Source organism: Phycodurus eques, chromosome 2 (genome assembly GCF_024500275.1).
Source record: "Phycodurus eques isolate BA_2022a chromosome 2, UOR_Pequ_1.1, whole genome shotgun sequence".
NCBI classification, from domain to species: domain Eukaryota; kingdom Metazoa; phylum Chordata; class Actinopteri; order Syngnathiformes; family Syngnathidae; genus Phycodurus; species Phycodurus eques.
Window position 1 is genome coordinate 9,418,023 of NC_084526.1, and position 20,608 is coordinate 9,438,630.

Consider the following 20,608-nt stretch of genomic DNA (forward strand, 5'->3'; position numbering starts at 1 on the left):
GGCTCTTGAGTCTTGCCACCTTACCCCATATCCCAGACAATGAAGAAAACCGAGTTTGCTGTCACATGTACTAAACAATCAGTACTCGCCAGAAATTTCTGCAGCTCCTTTCGTGTTGCTGTCGACTTCTTGGCAACCTCCCTGAACGGTTTTCTTCTCATCAATTTTAGCAGGACTTCCAGTTAATGTCACAGTTGTGCCATATTTTCTCCACTTGATGATCATCACTAAATTCTCAAGTGCCCTTCTCTCGACTGAACAACGAGAGTCCTCTAATGCTGTGGATGCTCTCTTTGGACCATTCACTGAAAAAAATAATACTGCATACAGTAACTTGTAATGGCAGACACAGTTGCAATCAAATGTCTTTTTTAATTTATTTTATTTTTACAAACTAGTCCCTCACATTTAATATTTTAGCTTTGAGTCAATGAAAATGATTGATTGAGTGTATCCTGAAAGTGTTTTTCATGTAATCCATGTTTGAATGTTGGGACTATCCCAGCTGTCATCGGGCAGGAGGCAGGGTACACCCTGAACTGGTTGCCAGCCAATCGCAGGGCACATACAAACAAACAACCATTTGCACTCACATTCACACCTACGGGCAATTTAGAGGTGTCAATTAACCTACCATGCATGTTTTTGGGATGTGGGAGGAAACCGGAGTGCCCGGAGAAAACCCACGCAGGCACGGGGAGAACATGCAAACTCCACACAGGCGTGGCCCGGGATTGAACCCGGGTCCTCAGAACTGTGAGGCTGACGCTCTAACCAGTCGTCCACCGTGCCGCCCTAGTAGAACATATGAACTTTATTTTATGTTTAGACAATTTAAATGGCAGGTGTGCTTTAAATCCCATTAACATGAGCATCAATGTGATTTGTTAATTCTGAATACAGTCACATCCCCATTTATGAGAGGGTGTGCACACTTGTGCAACCACATCTCAGTTGTTTCTTTTTACTTACCCTCTCTATTTTTTTTTTCAATTGAGTTGTACAGGTTGTAGGTCACATTAACGTATTATTGTGATTTAATCTATTATGTGTTATTATTATATAGCCTTATACGAAGAAGGAAGTTGACAGTTATTAATTTCTGGAGAAAGGTTGGGAGTTATTAAGTTTGCACTCTCTTCCTCTCTGTTTTCATACATGTAAATTGCGTGATTGTATGTAATTTTAATGTTGAAAATAACTGATGACATCTGAGTTGCATTCCTGTGGAGCTGCATGTTGAGTTAACTCAACTTTATTTATAGAGCAGGTCAGAACATTATTAATTATCCTCATGTGTAAGCATTTTTGATTGCGCTCCAAAGCAATGCAGTTTGTATGTTTTTTCCAACATTTATGGTTTGCGTTATTTCCAAAAGTCAGTTTTTGAAACCCGTTTTCATATTCACAAAGCCTAAATTCTAAAAACATTGTGTTAGACTTACTGTTACTGACATGTCTTTCATCTTCTTACTTCATCCTATTATGAAACTATTACGAAAGTATGCTATGTTTCAGACTAATGGGATGAGTCAGAAGCATCACAGGCTTTAGGTCAGAGTATGTTAGAAAGTTCTGTAATTACTCTATTTTTTTTATTGTATGGATTCTTATTTGAACTGTATTTTTGTTTTTAAAATAATGAAATAGGATCATAAACAAGTTCCACAAAAATTAATCATGAAAGCAATTTATTTTGCTCAAGTTTAGGGAGGATTGTTAATTTTATACTTAGCTGTTATAGCTGTTTAAAACGTTTTCTTTTTCTTTTGAGAGAACCCTCTTATTTTTCATTTACACAAATGCACAATGTGAGTCACACTTAAACTTGGCCAAACCTAATACAAGTGTGTGGTTAGTCAGAGCCTGCTGAGAAGTCAGTGAGGGTCAGGGCAAGGCTTTCGAGTCACCAAAAACCTTCGTGGCTCCGCCCCCTGGCCTGTGACTATAACCAGTATTTGAGTCTTCGGGGGGCTAAAGACAAGCCAGACATTGTAGAGGCGCAGGAACAAGGCTGTGATACCCTCGCACACACTGCCACTTAACTGCACATACAGTGGGCGGCAGGCACACCTCCATTTTGGTCATCATCACATTCTTGATATGTTTCCCGACTTCAGGCTCGAATGATGGCTTGGTAGTTTGTGAGCTGTGACGTCTGTTTTGTTTGACTTTGTCATCTCCTTCACCGGAATTCCATCCTTCTTTTTTGGACGTCTCAACTCTCGTACCCCAATGCTGACCGAAGCGTGCGGCGCCATGTCGATGGGCTCGGATGTCCGAGATCTGACTCTCCTGACTCCAGGCCCCCAGGTGCCCCCCCTAGGTGGGGCAGGAGGCGGCTGCGGCCAGTGGACACAACTGTTGGACCTCCATCCCGGCTCTCCCTACAACACCCTGCCCTCCCACCACTCCCTCATCAAGCAGGAGCCGAGCTGGGGGACCGCTGACCCTATTGAGGATCCCCATTGTGGACTCGGGGCCTTCACGCTGCATTTCTCGGGCCAGTTTACAGGCTCGGGCCCATGTCGGGTGGGGGCCTTTGGAGATCCAGCACCAGGCCAACCCAGGGTTTTTCCCAATGGAACATACCTCCCCGGTTGTGTGGACAGTCCTCCTTCATCCAGGAACCAAGGTAAACATTGTCATTCCAATTTTATGCAGATTTGAACAATTCAAGGGATAAGTATCTTCTTGGAAACATCCCCTATTTGTTGAGTTTGTCAGCGGTGTTGTGTCTAGGCAGGATGTTATGTGCTTTACTAGGGCAACATGCCCTGTGTCAGGAGCCAACTTGACACTTTTCTGGAAGCACTCTGACAGACACACACATCCAACTATAGTCCTGCTGCACCTCAACCTGTTTTCTTACATGAAATAATTATGGGCACTTTTTTAAAGTGTTCCTCCAGAGCACGGTTTCCTTAAAATTGAATAACATATATTATGTATCTACAGACAAAGCCCATGAAAATCGACACACCAATGAAAATTGACCAGGGGCCCTAGGTTTGAGAAACCCTGATCTAGAGTTACAAATTTTATTAAATTCAATTCAAAACCAGTTTATTGTCTGTCACATAGTGCCCAAAAAAATTGTCTTTGGTCTGAGGCGCAGAGAACCCAATACATACACACTACAAATACATAAAGCCACATAATCCTAAGAAAAGGTAAACACACTTGTGATTACTTCACTCTATTACTTACAGTATTAATAGACAATTACTGTTTGTAGTTTGTAGTGGTGTAAAATTAGACTGCATCATACTGTGACCTTTTTCCAACATAGCGTACCTTTACCTTTCCATCTACACCACTGCAAACAATAATAAACATGTTACATTAATACCTCTCTGACAAAACTGAGTAAGGTTGTAACCCACTGAGATGCACTAGATTTATAATAGATAAAAGAGGTATATCATGAAACAGTTCAAATGTAACGAATATAGTTGCTTGTGCATGCGTCTGTTAAAAAATAATGATCATATAGTGTTTTTGTTATCTCCCTCATTTATCAGTACACTGTGTTGTTGCTATTGTAAAATACATGTCCTGACCACAATTGTCCAAATGCATTGTATTGGGTTTGTCGTGCAAAAAAATCCACTTGTATTTTAATAATGTTGACCTTCATATAGCAAGCAACCAACTTAGACCAAAATTGAGATAGAAGGCGTACGCCACAAAGCATTAAAACACTCAGCCAATCAATAATGACAGGTGATATGATCATTAAAAAGGTTATGCTTAACTATATATATATATATATATATATATATTAATGGAATTTAAGCCTATTATAGTAGATCATTATTATGAAATAATGTGATTTTTAATAAAATTAATGACTTAAAAGGTTTTTGTAACACTACAATACCACTACTTTTGTAATACTACAATAAATGTCATGACAATCAAATTGTTAGTTTCCAAAAAATTCCAAGTTGGGGTTAACAGTTGTAAGATTTGCATGTTTGTCTTATTTATATCATTTATAACTAATGATGGTCGTTTTGGAAAAAAAATCATTGTGGATTCTGCAATCTGGATTTGTCATCTGAATTTGAGACTTTCGTTTGCAACATAAATATGAATCTCCATCCTGCAAACAAAGCTCCGTCAAGTCTGCTGGGGCTCGTTACTTGGAGGTCAGAGGTTGAACTGTGGACGTGTGCGCTGATGTGACTTCCACATACACTGTGCAATGCACTCTTGTTCGCTCGCTAGTGAAGTACTTTTTGATGAAGTGATAAACTACTCTGCAAGCTGCGGGGATTTAAGTAAGAGATTGTGAGTCTTTTTTTTTTTTCAGGAGAAACCTCTCAACGGCCCTCCAAGGACTGACTTTTGAAAATACCTAACTTCTGCTTGAACTTGCATCTTTGAGAAAAACTATATTCCCATTTTAATAACTAAAATTCAGGTCGCATCATTGCGATTCGTTATCCTTGAACCTTGTTTTTCAGTTTTTCTCAATTTAAACATTACCACAAGGCCCACTGTGAATGGAGGGAAGAAAATAAGAAAAGTTTGTTTGCCAAGAACCAGAAACTATTTTTGCATTTAGTGGTTCACGTAGCACTTTGTCTCTGTCTTTTTCTTTAGGTTATGGTGCAATGGGCTTAGACGGGAACCCCAGTTACGCTCACACGGCGTCTCACCACACCCCTCAGCTCTCCAGCCTGTCCTTCAAGCATGAAGACACACTATCGCCGCCAAACAACATTGGTAACAGTCTACTTCCTGGCACGTTCTCGCTAAACTCACTAAATTACTGGAACACGGCTGCGTTCACAGCAAGGTCATAGACTTAGCCCATCATTCTTTCTTTTGTTTTTCCTGTCTCTTCCTCTCTCCCCCTCTCTCTTTGTGTCTCTAACTCTGTTATAGACCAAATTTAAGTCAGTCTTTTTCACACGGAGATCCCGCAAAATAGCCACAGCGTTTAACCGCCTTTGCGTTTTACACACCAGCCAGCGTATTCGCACAGCACACAGCATCCCACTGTCAGATAATTAGTAGCCTAGTGTCTGGCGTGTGATGCATGAAGTACTTGGTAGACAATTGCATTCTACAAACAGCGTGAGAAAGTGTTGAGGTTTAAACTTCACACCCCTGTCCCTTACACACAGGCAGCGTAGTGCCTCAGTTATGGTTTTGATACTCTAAACACAGAAGGCGGAATATTTGCGGAACTTCTCCCCCCACCTACCCATTTTCCCGCCTATTTTTCCGTGCCGCTGTTCTGTACTCGCGGCATGGTGGCCGACTGGTTAGAGCATCAGCCTCACAGTTCTGAGGACCCGGGTTCAATCCCCGGCACCGCCTGTGTGGAGTTTGCATGTTCTCCCCGTGCCTGCGTGGGTTTTCTCCAGGCACTCCGGTTTCCTCCTACATCCCAAAAACATGCATGAATTGGAGACTCTAAATTGCCCGTAGGCATGACTGTGAATGCGAATGGTTGTTTGTTCCTATGTGCCCTGCGATTGGCTGGCAACCAGTTCAGGGTGTACCCCGCCTCCTGCCCGATGACAGCTGGGATAGGCTCCAGCACGCCCGCGACCCTAGTGAGGAGAAGCGGCTCAGAAAATGGATGGATGGATGTTCTGTACTAAAAGCACTATGATGGAAAAATAGGCGGGAAAATGTCTTTTTCAGGCAGTGTGTCCTTCTGTCTGTCTTTATTGGGCAAGTAACCATATTTGGTAACAGTATGATTTCTCACAATCAAACTAACTCAAATTGTAATGTAATTTATCAAATATAGTATACAAAAAATAAATACAGGAATTGCCATTAATCCATACCAGCAAAGCCCCCCCCCAAAAAAAAACAACAAAAACACTTTTTTTAATACATAAAATAGCACTCCATAATGTACTTTATAAAAACATTATCAGATAATTAAATTGAATGTAAGCCCCCTCGCCCCCCCAAAAACAAAACAAAACAAAAACCTCTCTGTTTATAATGATTTACTGTGACTGTGCACCTCCTGGTGTTTGCACCTTGGCCACGTAGGGGTAGGATGATACAGACTTAAGGCTATACATAGAGACGATCACAACAAAGCCAAGCTGCAGGATTATTACCGGAATCATTTTTCACAGAGCATAAAGAAAATATGACTGGGAGTATTGTTATATTTGTCTGTCTACATGTTTCACTTCACTGTTTGTGTTCAAATATTCGTTGCTTAAAAAGATATGACACTGTGACACAGTACTATTCATTAGCTTGTCTTTGGCATTTTGCATTGTTTGCTAGGATTAAGCTAAGCAGACTTTCTTAAGGCAAGCTATGTGGTTGTTTGAAATACACAATGTGAAATACTCTGATTTATGTTTAGTTTGACAGTAAACATCAACTGGGAGTGCCATTAAGCCTGTTTTTTGAAGAATTGTTAACTATGTGCCAAACCGCTGCTTGTTGTGACGTGAGTTGAGTTCATTGCCATCATCCAGCGCTTTTATGTCAAATTTGCTCAAAGTCAAAGCAAAAAATCGGCCGAATAGCAGCTCATAAGTTGGGTCACTTATATTCCAAGGCACCACCGTATATAGTAATATCATGATTTTAATGTACAAATAATAATTAGAGTGACACTAAAAAAAAGAATATTACACGAAAAAAAACTTTTTGAGGACAAAATGAGAAAATATCATTCAAAAGCGTGAAGAGCATGGTTTGGAGTGAATCGAACGCACCCAATAAAAGGTGATTAGTTTGTGTACCATCAGTTAAGAATAATTTTACAACCCCTATTCCAATGAAGTTGGGACGCTGTGTTAAACATAAATGAAAACGCAATACACTGATTTGCAAATCATGTACAACCTATATTTAATTGAATACACTACAAAGACAAAATATTTAATCTTCAAACTGATAAACCTGATTGTTTTTAGCAAATAATCATTAACTTAGAATTTTATGGCTGCAACACGTTCCAAAAAAGCTGGGACAGGTGGCAAAAAAGACTGAGAAAGTTGAGGAATGCTCATCAAACACCTGTTTGGAACATTCCACAAGTGAACAGGCTGATTGGGAACAGGTGGGTGCCATGATTGGGTATAAAAGGAGCTTCCCTGAATTGCTCAGTCATTCACAAGCAAAGATGGGGCGAGGTTCACCTCTTTGTGAACAAGTGTGTGAGAAAATAGTCGAACAGTTTAAGGACAATGTTCCTCAACGTATAATTGCAAGGAATTTAGGGATTTCATCATATACCGTCCATAATATCATCAAAAGGTTAAGGAATCTGGAGAAATCACTGCATGTCAGCGGCAAGGCCCAAAACCAACATTGAATGCCCGTGACCTTCGATCCCTCAATGTCAGTAAATACAGTTCGGCGCTACTTCCGTAAGTGCGACTTGAAACTCTACTATGCAAAGCAAAAGCCATTTATCAACAACACCCAGAAATGCCGCCGGCTTTTCTGGGCCCAACCTCATCTAAGATGGACTGATGCAAAGTGGAAAAGTGTTCTGTGGTCCGACGAGTCCACATTTCAAATTGTTTTTGGAAATTGTGGACGTCGTGTCCTCCGGGCCAAAGAGGAAAAAACCATCCGGACTGTTATGGACGCAAAGTTCAAAAGCCAGCATGTGTGATGGAATGGGGCTCTGTTAGTGCCAATGGCATGAGTAACTTACACATCTGTGAAGGCACCATTCATGCTGAACGGTACATACAGCTTTTGGAGAAACATATGCTGCCTTCCAAGCAACGTCTTTTTTATGGACGCCCCTGCTTATTTCAGCAAGACCATGCCAAACCACATTCTGCACGTGTTACAACAGGGTGGCTTCGTAGTAAGAGTGTGGGTACTAGACTGGCCTGCCTATAGTCCAGACCTGTCTCCCATTGGAAATGTGTGGCGCATTATGAAGCGTAAAATACGACAACGGAGACCCCGGACTCTTGTATTCAATTCAATATAGGTTGAACATGATTTGAAAATCATTGTATTCTGTTTTTATTTATGTTTAACACAACGTCCCAACTTCATTGGAATTAGTGTTGTAGTACACAGCACTCTTTAAACTAATGCAGGTAGGCTGTAATAATTGCAAAATTTAGATTTTTATTCCCGGACACAAAGCAATCTCCATGAAGTTATGTTTGTATGAGTTTTGTGTCGAAGAACCCAATGACCTCCAAGAACTTCACACAGACAAAAAAGCAAGACTCTGGATCCTTATGCTCCATGTGCTGCGTCTTCTGTTTTCACTTCCTGTATTGACAATGTCCCATTACGTTTGCCCATATAGTATGCATTATGAACCTGAGACGCAGTGTTTCATTCATGAAAGTATATTTTTAAAATACTCAATTTAGTATAGCAGTTATTCTCCCACGACAATACATTGCATAAACAGAATACTTTTTTGTTATTTTCAGTTGAGCAGCAATACCCTCCTCCTCCTCATGCTCCTGCCCCTCCTGTGTTTGGGTGCCACAATCCTGCAGAATCCTGCCCGAGCAACCAAGCACTACTTTTGAGGAACTACAACAGGTACTTTGTTTTTGTTCCTCCCTCCTTATGCACACCGCCTCGAATCCCACTTAACCCAAAAGTTTCCAGGCGGTGAATGTTATAAATTTGGGGAACTGCCCACTGGTGTTCACCAGGCCAAAACAAAGATTTAGCCATCTACTGTTGATATGTATGATTTTACATTGTGAAAAAATGAGACATTAGTGACATTGAGTGGGTGGTGGGTAAATTAAGGAGGAGAATGCGCTTTTTAAATACCTGATTTAGTGTTCATCTTGATGTAAAACATTTCTTGGGGTGCATTGGGTTGGAATTCTTTGAATGCTTTGGGGGGAAAACAAAGAGGAGCATGTGCAACCCAAATACCATAGCAGCCGATGATAAGAGGAGACGAGAGACTTTGCTGTTTTTTGTTACAGCTTATGGCCTGAGCTGGAAAAAGTCAAACAAATGCGCACGCACACACACAATGAGTGTATATGTATGTCAGATAGCAGTGAGCCTTTCCACAGTTGTCCATAGTTCAGAGCTGATTATTCTCCTTCCCTCAAGGACGTCTCAAGGAATGAAAGCCAGAATCCCCCCCCCCACACACACACACAAACGTTCCCGCCTTTAATGATACCGAGGACAGAGTGATGTCATGCCATGGTTCGTGGCGTACAAGGCACCGAGTCACCCCCTCCCGCACCCCCCACAGGCAAACACAGTCCCATCTCCAAATGTGTGTGTACGTGTACTAGTGTGATATGCCAAGGTAAAGAATGGCTCGCAGCCCATGTTTTTTAATGAGGAACGCGGTGGGCGGACAGGATGTGTGTTAATAAGCAAACCATGGAATCCCCCTTCATTATCTGCACAAAGGGAGCGGAGGGACATGAAGAACCCTCGGTATCATAAATATTACCAGCATGCTCCTATTTAAGGAGCCACCCGCAATTTAAAAAAAAAAAAATAATAATAAAAAATAAAAACATTTTCAAGATGAAACACTCTTATCAATGCTGTCATTTTTCTAAAATGGGTAATTGTTCGCCCACTCTTATTGGTGAAATGTCAACAACAATACACTCTACTTTGACGGCAAGTGACGCTCGTGCTGAAAAACTTAATTTCCAGTTTGTATTGTTTTTCATCCCCTTTTTCTGTTGCAAAAAGAGCAAAAGAAAAATCAAAATACACACACTGACTTGTCACTGGCTGGCGGGAGCTATTGCAAGATACATCGCGTGATTGCAATTCAGGTTTTGGACTATTGTACTCGGCGTGTGGATTGTATGCCAAAGAAAACGCACTACGCGCCCTGACCTGAGGTCGTGTGATTCAAATTCAAAATACTTTATTAGTCCCAATAGGACAATTCAGTTTTAAAGTGACTAGATTAATAAGGACAATAGCTCCTTTATAAAAAACATATAGTAATAATTATTATATATTTAAATATTGTAATTAAATAGAATGTATAGAATTAAACAATTTGTGCATCATGTTTAATCCTCCTTCAGGTTTGTGTGAATTGGACACGGGGTGGGGTGCGGGGGCAGTATATTACAGTGATGCAGACACAAACAAAGAAGAGCTTCACAACTACTTTAAGTGGCTCAGTGAGCTGCAGGAATATATATGAATAATATAGTCCTGTGGGTATTGTTATATTGTCTGTCCATCACATAGTTGCTATTCGTTAGCTCGTCTATGGAGTTTTGGATTGTGTGTTAGCATTAAGCTAGTGGACATTCAAAGTGATGTGGTTGTTTTAAATATACAAGGTGTAATTAAACCTCAACTGGGACTGGCATTAAACATTTTGAAGCCTCTTTTTTGAAGAATTGTTCACAATCTGCCAAATGGCTGCTCGTTGTAAAGTGAGTCGAGTTAAATGCCAACATTCAGTGCTTGTATCTCAAATTTTTGCTTGCAAAGCAAAACAGAAAATCGGCCAAATGACGGCTCGTTACTTGAAAAACTCTGTATTCACAAGGCACAACTGTATATACAGTATAATACAGTTAAGGAAAGTAAATGTATTAAATTATAAAAAATACATCATTAAATCAACAGCAACCAAAATCAGTGACCGTACAGTAGAACTAGATGCAGAATTATTCTCGGTTTATTTAGCATTTTATGCATTTAGTAGCTTTATGGCAGAAGGGATGAATTTTTTCTGTGCTCACACATAATGCTGCCCACCTGAGGGCATGAATGCAAATTCACTTCATGTGATGAGGTTGGGATTTGCTGCCTTTAGAGGCACCATTTTTTTCCCCAGCATGATGTGTTGTGGGTAACACGTCTGCCTCACAGTCTGAGGTTCGAATCTCGGCTCAGAGTTTGCATGTTCTCCCCGAGCTTGCATGGGTTTTCGCAGGCTCCCTCCCACATTCCAAAAACATGCACGTTGGGTTAACTGAAGTCTCTAAATTGTGCATTGGTGCAAATGTGCGTGTGAATGGTTGTTTGTCTGTATGTACCCTGTGAATGACTGGCAACCAGTCCACTGTGTACCCCACCTCATGCCCGAAGTCAGATGGAATTTGCTCCAACTCACACGCAACCCTAATGAGGACAAGTGCTGTAGAAAATGAATGGATGGATTTTGTTTGAATTGAAATTTTTGACCTTGTGGGCCTTTAACTGTTCTATAGCACAATTGTCCAATATGTCATCACAAAATTAAAGTGTTAATCACTGTGCTATTGCTTCTTATCAGTGATAACCTGTACCAAATGGCGTCTCAGCTGGAATGCGTCACGTGGAACCAGATGAACACGCTGGCATCTTCCATGAAGAGGTAAAAACCTATTGCTGTTTTCTTAAAAGTCTTAATGAGGGGGGGGGGGGGAAGCCAGATGGCTGCTGGCAGGCTGCCGAGCAAATTCAGAAAGTGGAGATAAGGATGATATTGTTTGAATGTTTCACTGTGCAGGCTTGTACGAGTCTTTGGGAAAAATAAAGAATGATACACACTTCTTCAAGGACTCATTTATCGGTCATATATTGGTCAGCATGTTTATGTGAGCTATTTTGGTACACCTGCACAGTCTCATAACATCCAATACAATAACTCTATCCAAAATGTTTCTTTTACAAAGATGATAATGTTCACTTTAGGTATTAATTTAAAAACATGTCTATGACAGTGGTTGTGGTTACTTTATTGAGATATACAGTAGCTGAGTGAGACCAATCATGAGGAACATCTCTTGGTAAACTTTTTATTCACTTGCCCACCAAGTAGAGCAACATTGCTGTTTTTTTTGTTTTTTTTTTAAGATTGTGCAGGTGTACCTAAACAAGTCAAATAGTATCTTCATAGTCTGCAGTGGAACCAACGTTGATTTGGTTATATAATTTGTTATAATTAAACATATTGTCTATTGTATAATAACACGAAAGAAATGTGCTTGAAATTAATTTGGATGTGTAATTGATACTTGGGTGACTTGGCATTTCTCATATAGTTTGCTCACGCAGACAGATTCCCTGTTTATCCATAAAGCACTGCTCACCATACATACCACCATCCGCACTCTCCCTTCCAGTTCTTTCTTTAACCTCTTCATTCAAGTATGCACCTCTTTTGTCCGCTTTTCTTTTAAATTTTCTGCCCCAAATGTCTGGAACACCCTGCAACAAACAATAAAACTCACCTCCATCATCCTAATATCATAATTTAAAAAGGTTAATGAGAGGAAACTGTACACTATTGCGGCAGCTGTTTTGAGCCTTTTATTCACCATGTACCAGGATGTAACTATATTACACTGTACAGTTTGAGGTCTATTCATTTGTATTTGCTTTTACTTTGCAATAAGTGTGACACTTTTGTCGTGGCATCACAAGAAAAAACAGAGCCAAAACTCAAAACTTAGTTTTAGTAGTTGTGTACACCACGCAGGATGGTTTGAAATACTAGTTTTATTAGAATTTTTTTCAATAATTTAGTTTGAACTCCAAATTGTACAAATTTGGGTCATTGGACTAGAGATTTCACTGCACATAGATGATCCTAACAAACACCGTAATTTCCCGTGTATAATGCGCACCCCCAAAGTTGACCTCAAAATTGCAGGAAACCCTTACACCTATGTATAATGTATTTTTACAATGCATGATTTTGCTTCTACCCATATGATTAAAACATGAAGTATTATCTGTATTTTGTAAGTTTTTTCAAATAATTATTCTGAAGTTAAATACCTCATTTGAACACAATACTTTATTTTTATTTACTTACTCTTATTTTGAAATTCACAGCCCTATTTTTATTTAGTAAATGAGAAAACACACAGTTGTGCTTATATGTTTTATTACCCAGGCAGGATTTGTAAAATGTGCACACTTCTTTTAAGGATACATGAAGGACCAGACGAAACACATTTAATTTTATTTGAATGGGATTCAAATTAAACTGTCAAGCATTTAAGAGAAGCATCATTATTAAACAAAACATAACTGTAAAGAAATTAATTATGGTTGTTGTTAGTCATCAGTTGTATTACAAAAAAATATATATATTTCACAAATTCTCCCTGGGTATGTAAACATGAGCACAATTGTACATATAGGCAATCATATGTACCCCTGTCCTATTGGAATGAAAATTCCGTCTACACCTTTTTCATAACCTCTAGGTGGCATACTAGAATGAAAGTGAACAACTTTTTCAAAACCTCTAGGGGGCGGTGGCTGAATGAAAGTGTACAGCCTTTTTATAACCTCTAGATGGCGGCATACATTGATAAAATGTGAAAGTCTTTTTAATTTTTTCCTATACCTATGTATAATACGCACTATTGGCTTTTGACAATTTCTTTGGGTACAAAATGTGCATTATACACGAGAAATTACAGTACATCATAATCTTTGCTTTGGAGGCCTAATTTCATTTTTTGTATTTTCTTTGTAGCGGCCACACGACCAGCTATGACAGCGATCCCATAGCCCCGGCCCCACCCATGCTGGTGAGCGCCCAGTACCACATCCACACACATGGTGTCTTTAGGGGGCTTCAGGTCAGTCAAATAAATGCACATACATGCACGAAGGAGGTCAAAACAGGTAATGAATGAAAAAAGTGTGCTCTTCTTCCAAAAAGGATGTAAGACGGGTTCCTAGTCTTGCTCCTCCAGTGATGAAGTCATCTGAACCCGGTGAGAAGCGCCCATTTGTGTGCGCCCACCCCGGCTGCAGCAAGAGGTACTTCAAACTCTCACATCTGCAGACGCATGGACGGAAACACACAGGTGAGTTTATCTCTGAATGTATCATGCATACATGTTATTGTTGAATGAAAATGCCTGTGTGAAAGGGAGAAATATAACAAATGAGGTGGGCAAACGTTTGTGTTCAGGAGCCACTTTTTTGTTTAAATGGCCATATGAGGTAAAAACATTTTCATTTGTATGTAAGGCCCACTGCACACCACGAGATGCGGCCAAACACGATTTAGGCTGGACCATTTTTTTTTTTAAATGACAGTCGGCGACTCACAGCCGCACATTGAGCGACTTAAAGGTCAGATGACAAAGATATTATTGGGTCAGTTAAAATTCATATTTGCATTGTTTATATGTTATGTAATACATGCACGTAACTTCCAGCAAGTTTTCAAACATTGTTTAGCTACAAATTTGGTTTTTATGACACATATTGAGTCCTCCCCGAACATACCAGAAGTTACTCTATCCACCACAAGGGCTACCAGAAGTGACGTTGCAATTGACAAACACAGCGCTACACTCTATACGCAATGGCGAGCAACGTGTTGGAATATGAGGAGGAGGAGGATTTCGACGTACAGGAGCACTCAACTGAACTTGGCATCGTCAAACCGTACATGTTTGAGCCGATCAGGAGGTCAAAACCTGACAGTGACGACGACGAACAGCCAAGTAGCAGCTGTACAACAGAAAAAGAGAGTGGCTACTGGCTCAATGTGGCGGTATGTCAAAAGCATGTCTGTTTCTACAGTCATGGCTAGAAATAATGGGACGCCAGGGGTGCCAATATTTTTTAGCACGACTATACGTATTATATATTCATATATGTTTCAGTGACACGGCACAAGCTTTTACATAGGATGCAGTATTCCTATATATTGTGTGCCCCTTGTTCGAGTTGCGTTATAACACGCCGCACAGAACGTCTGTTGGCTTGTCACATAGGCAAAAGTACAGACGACATTACTGAAAAGTACTGCGTGGGTCTTTTTTTTTCCTACTCCCCAGTGCATAATAACCATAATAGAGTCGTAGGTGTATACAAGGAAATGCTCACCTCTTGTCTGCGCCGCTTCGCTGCTGCACCGTGGCGGCTGCGAGATTTAGTTCTCTTGCTTGAGGTCCCGAAAATAGTTTGCACCGCAGCTAGTTTCAGCCTCTACCTCTGTATCCAATGTTTTCTGCTAAGTCTTTCTCAAAACATGCTGGTTCGAAGTGATCAGCACAGTTTGGAATGCTTGCTAGGCACCCATTGACCGTCCCTATCCACTAGTCACATATTCCTTTTTCACTTGGAAAGCCAAAAAAAACTCTTGCCACTGCCTGAACCATTTGTACAACCAAATGCCACACAATAAACCATCGTGACATCGCTAAATTATGAGACAACAAATATACAAAGGACGGGAACAATAGCATGGAACAATAGCACACAACGCCGAAGCCTGTTTGGCTTGTGTGATGTCACAGCGCTGAAAAGAGACGAAGACCGGAAGGCGCTGGATGCAAAAAGTTAATCATATTTATATAATCATATTTTATAAAAGTTCTGAATCATATTTATCGATTTAACTGCTGTATATCTGCTATATAATCACTTCAAAATGGCAGATGTGGTTTGTAAAGGGCTTCGAGAGCTATCAAGAAGATTTTCTAAAATCTCTGTCCTATGACCTTTAATCTGTGGACGCCTTGAACAGCGAGCATGTGGCTTTTGAGGCTGCACGTACAATGTATTGTACTTTGTCACTTTTATTAAACCATAAAAAAGGTAGAGTGAGAGTTAAGGAAGAAGCGGGTTGCTACAGAGAGATGACTTAGGCCAGAATAAGAGAAGAGTGAGGATATATTGAAGGGGTCAACTTGTTCCCATTCACTTGACTGTATCGGCGCGGTACGTCCATTTTGGTGACAGAGACTGCAAGCTTCGCTTTTCCATCCATAGGTACATATGAAATTCCCAAGTTTGTATCAGTACAGTTAAGTATTGTTGTAAAACTCAATGTGCAATATGTATACTTTATATATTGTATTTGTATGGCTTGGCGGCGGCCGGCTGGGTCTCGCTAGCTTAAAACCCAGAAATGTATTTTTAGTGTGCATTGAAGCTCATGTGCGATTTGATTGGCTGTAATCTACGAATTGCTACATCGTGCAACTGTGAATCGTCACAAAACAAGTGGCCTAGTGATCAGTCACTCATCAAAACTGTTGCCGAACACCACACATTGCGTGAGTGTTCAGTTGGGTTGGGCTGCATCGCTTGGTGTGCGGCAGGCAGGCAGGGCGCTGTGGCCTATAGGGGGTGCCACAAATCAAGTGAAAATGAAAAAAAACTAACTTTTTTTTTTAAATAATTGGGAAACATTTTTTTTTGGGGGGGGGGGAATTCACCTTCAATATAATTATATTAAAATGAAATTAATATAAACAATTAAATAAATGAAGAGCGAGGTGAACTATGTAAAGTACTTTGAAATCAGCTCATCTCGAGGCTCTCTCGCTTCAGTATTCCCCTCAATGTGCATAGTGATGCTTTCAAAGCCCCTCAGAATCAACAGTGTTCAGCACAACAGAACACTTGCTCACACAATCCCTCCCTCGCAACACCAACACACATAACAGTGCGTCACAATATTAAAGGGCAATAACAACATGTAAATACATTGATTGATCTTTATCTTGAACAATCAAAACATATAAAAACTGAATAAAAATAAAGATCTCTGGACAGAAGAATATCACCTATTACAATTAAACATGCAAATGAATGAATTCGAGAAGGGTTACAAGGAAGCAAAAGCTTAATTATTTAATGTTAAACTAAAAAGTTAAAACAACTGACAGACTTGTTTGTTGTGGAGAAAATTTAAAAATGTGTGAATTATTTGTCTCTCTTACTACTTATTCACAATGACATATTTTCTCTTACTGTGTTTGTAGATATTTATCAGAATTCTTATTATAATTAAAATGCAGATCCCAATGCACTTCAAGCACCTCATTGCGAGAGACAAATGTAATGAATTAAACTGTCAAACTACTGAATGTTAAAATAAATAATATTGTCAAGTTATTTGCAATAACTTGACAACTAACTTTTAATATGGAAAACATAGACAACATAGATTAAAATTAAAAAAAATCCCCATTAATCTTTTGACAAATGACATAGCAAATACTCCCTCCTCTAACTGATTGGTATACTGCTCGTTCTCTGTTAGGGTAGGGGTAAGTTTATTGATGTGACCCCAGAGAACTCCGGAAACAAACAAAAGCTGTCCGGAACAGAGGGAAAAAAGAAAAGAAGAGGGAAAACGGGAGAATGAGAGCTCAAGTTGTTGCTACTTTTGGTTTGTCCCATTAGATGTCAGAACAGCAAGTGCCGCATGATTCTTTTTTGGGCATTGACGATACAGTCATGAAATGAAATGTTCTATTTTACGTTTTAAATTGCGTGGCATATTTTATTGGAAATGAAAGGCCCTGCTAAAAACTATTGGTGTTTGACTTTTTTTGTAAGCTTATGTAAATCATTAATGGATGGGGGCGCCGTATGAACACATGCCTCGGGTGCCACATTAGCGAGGGCCGGGCCCCGGCGGCAGGCTTAAGATAGACAGTAAATGTAAACAAGTCTACACACCCCTTTTCAAATGCCAGGTTTTTGTGATATAAAGAAATGAGACCAAGCTAAATCATCTCATAACTTTTTTTCACCATTAATGTGCCACTATTTAAAGTGCCTTTGAGTAACCTCGAATAAATTTCAGCGCTTCTAGCAGACGTGTCATGACATTTTTGTTGCTTACTAGCAGAAGCCTGAATGTTTTGTGTTTACACTGACTGGTGTTTGCAGCTATTTATAATCTCTTCCACATTGACAAAGGCCCTAGTTCCTGCCGAAGAAGAATTCAAATGTTTTTGCAAAATGTAACCAGGTGTTTACGTTTTTCTTTGCAAGAGAAGGCTTCCATCTTACCACCCTAACGGACAACCTAGACACTGAAGAAGAAAGGAGATTGTTGTTATATGTCCTAAATACAATCCTTGCCAGAAATTCTGCAGCTCCTTCAGTGTTGCTGTTGGCCTCTTGGCAACCTCCTTGACCAGTTTTCCTCTCATCTTTTCATCAATTTTGCAGGGGCGTCCAATTATTGGTAATGTCATTGTTGTGTCATTGCGCCACTTGATGATGACTGTCTTCATTGTGTTCCATGGTATATGTAATGCTTTGGAAATTCATTTGTACCCTTCTCCTAACTGATACCTTTGAACAATGGGAGCCGTCTGATACTGTGGAAGCGCTCTGCGGATGGCTTGTGCTGGAAGGTGTGACTACTAAAATGTCAGGAAAAGCCTACTAGACCATCTGAACATTACATGGGGTTAATCAGAGGCACTTCAAATGATGGCAGTTTTGTGCTGACACCCATTTAACATGGGTTTTAATATGATTGCTTCATTCTGAACAAGAATGCCTGGCTTTTGTCTTCAGCACTCATATGTTCACTTATAGGTTAAGGAAAATGGAATAAAATCATACAAAAATGCGGTGGTTTACGTTGCAGGAGAGAAGCCGTACCAGTGTGATTTTACAGACTGCGGCCGTGGGTTCTCGCGCTCAGACCAGCTGAAGAGACACCAGCGCAGACACACAGGTACTGTAAAGTCACACTTTTTTTTCTTTTTAAATTTTTTTTTTTTTTTTAACCCATGCACCAATACGCTCACTCAGTTTCATGCTTCACCATCAGGATAGTGCATTATTAGTCATGTAACAAGCAGTGGAACATAACCACATCGATTGAGATACCAGACATTACCTCTTCAGTAGAACCCTCCTTGGTCCATAAACCATCACACACTTTGTATTGGACATGTTTATATACATTGTGGAATTCAGGTTATTGTAGACTATGTTTGTCCAGTGTGTCTACTTAAAATGTTTTTAATGTAGCATGCAGGTCACATGTTTCTTAGGAACTACAATGAAGGCGTGATTCAGATTCACTGGAGTTTACCATCTGTTTTTTAGATGACTTTCTAGTTCTTTTGTGTCGATAACGAACTTTGAATCATATTAAGTAATGCGTTACACTTATATGGTGCTTTTTTTAAACGCTCAAAGATGCTTTAGAATTGCACACATTATTCATTCACTCCCCAGTCACACCTGGTGGTAGTAAGCTACGTGTGTAACCACAACTGCCCTTGGGCAGTGGCTGCCATTCTGCGCCTGGGGCCCCTCCGCCTACCACCACACATCCAACCACATCCATTCATGAGCAATGTGGGTTAAGTGTCTTGCCCACGGACACAGCGACGACATGCGCACGGGCGGGGATACGAACCGGCGACGCTCCGGTTTCAGGGCGTACTCTTATACTCCGCGCCACACCATTCACAAGTACATAATTAAACATACATACGCAATTCAGTTTTCAGTTTTAAACCCAAGGTATGAGTTAATAGAATAGAACAAATGTTAAGTAAAAGACAAAGAGAACAAAATTACATGAATCCTTATCATCCATATCCAGGTACAGTACCATATGGTAAGCAATTAGATGTCCAGGGGGACCATATATTTTTTATTTAAAAAATTTTCAACAGCTTAATGCACAAGTTTTGTCATTTTTGTGTGCGTGAATTAAAAGTCATTTGTAATGCAACACAATTATCCTCTATTACTTATGATACAATGATGTGAACTGTGTAATATTTTCCATTACATGAACGTGACTGCACTGTCGAGTCATCCGGTACTAATTTGAAACCAAAGTAACAATTTTAAAAACATGTTCGTGCAGGAGTGAAGCCCTTTGAGTGCGAGACGTGTCAGCGAAAGTTTTCACGGTCAGACCATCTTAAGACTCACACTCGGACTCATACAGGTAAAACAAGTGCGTATACCTTTTGATCTTCCTCCACCGCATTCCTCTCCTGGTCGGTCTTTATGAGCCTGGAGATGGTCCGCTTGATCATTACACTGAACATTTGAACGCACGCTCTCATTCAATGGGCCTTTCCCCCCGCTTCCTATTCAGGCGAGAAGCCGTTCACGTGCCGCTGGTCCAACTGTCAGAAGAAGTTTGCCCGCTCCGACGAGCTGGTGCGCCACCACAGCATGCACCAGAGGAACCTGACCAAGCTGCAGCCTGCCATCTGAGCCAGGAAGGTGGCGATGCAGTGTGCCAGCCAGTAGCGAGAGAGCCAGGTCAGAGGTCGCGGTGCCTTGCCAAATGTGCATAAGTGGAGGTCACAGCTGATGCCAACCCACCTCGACCACGTGGCATTCGCAAAGTTCACAAGATGCACCTCAGCCAGCATTTTTATTGGGTCAATTCCACTGAGAGGTTTTTACCACCTTATAACTGAGCCCAGAATTGAAAGAAAAAAGACCACACAAGGAAACAGTTGATGCTTTATTTTATATTTGACATAATAGCACACTTGCACTGTTGTTTGGTTTTCTCGTACAAAATGTGCTGGATCGTGTAAACTGGATTTAGGAAATGGACAAGGGGTGATCTGTTGCTTTGGAGAGTGTAAATACACACAATGCACACCGAATAACTTTGTACATATGTGATGTATATGCTTACTTTTACAGACATTCCTTTTGTCTTATGTATGTTTTGTAAGTCTATAAATGCCGACCTACATCATTCTCCAGTTTTTGTGTGCGCGCGCTGTCAGGTTGAGAGGCCACCTATGATAGAGGTGTTTGGGGAGTGACACGTAGTAAAGCAGCACCCCACCGACACTCTGACAGGGTGCAGGTCTCACCCTCCTAAATCTCTACTGCACATCTTCATAACTGGAAACATCTGGTGTTCAATAAATCTCATTAAAAAAAGAGACATACCAAA

General features: G+C 40.3%; 1 protein-coding gene across 5 annotated transcripts; it reads left to right on the top strand.

Moving 5' to 3' along the window:
* The first annotated feature begins 1,974 nt into the window (after positions 1-1,974).
* Positions 1,975-20,406, top strand: wt1b (WT1 transcription factor b). Of its 5 annotated transcripts, none has more exons than XM_061666238.1 (9): positions 1,975-2,635; positions 4,612-4,752; positions 8,412-8,526; positions 11,222-11,302; positions 13,421-13,526; positions 13,610-13,757; positions 18,305-18,394; positions 19,547-19,639; positions 19,784-20,406. In XM_061666238.1, the coding sequence occupies exons 1-9, from the start codon at positions 2,236-2,238 to the stop codon at positions 19,903-19,905; spliced, it is 1,296 nt and encodes a 431-aa protein (XP_061522222.1). In that variant the 5' UTR covers positions 1,975-2,235; the 3' UTR covers positions 19,906-20,406. The 5 variants fall into 5 exon arrangements, with proteins under 5 accessions (XP_061522222.1, XP_061522231.1, XP_061522260.1 ...); XM_061666247.1 differs by having other exon boundaries at positions 19,547-19,630; XM_061666276.1 differs by having other exon boundaries at positions 13,421-13,475.
* Positions 20,407-20,608: the final 202 nt, after the last annotated feature.

What these genes read in the sequence shown, in the direction of transcription:
- wt1b (XM_061666238.1), top strand. Translation starts at nt 2,236, where the DNA reads ATGCTGACCGAAGCGTGCGGCGCCATGTCGATGGGCTCGGATGTCCGA. An exon ending in TGGTAACAGTCTACTTCCTG is followed by an intron (nt 4,753 to 8,411) that starts GCACGTTCTCGC and finishes TGTTATTTTCAG; the next exon opens with TTGAGCAGCAATACCCTCCT. An exon ending in CTGGCATCTTCCATGAAGAG is followed by an intron (nt 11,303 to 13,420) that starts GTAAAAACCTAT and finishes TTTTCTTTGTAG; the next exon opens with CGGCCACACGACCAGCTATG.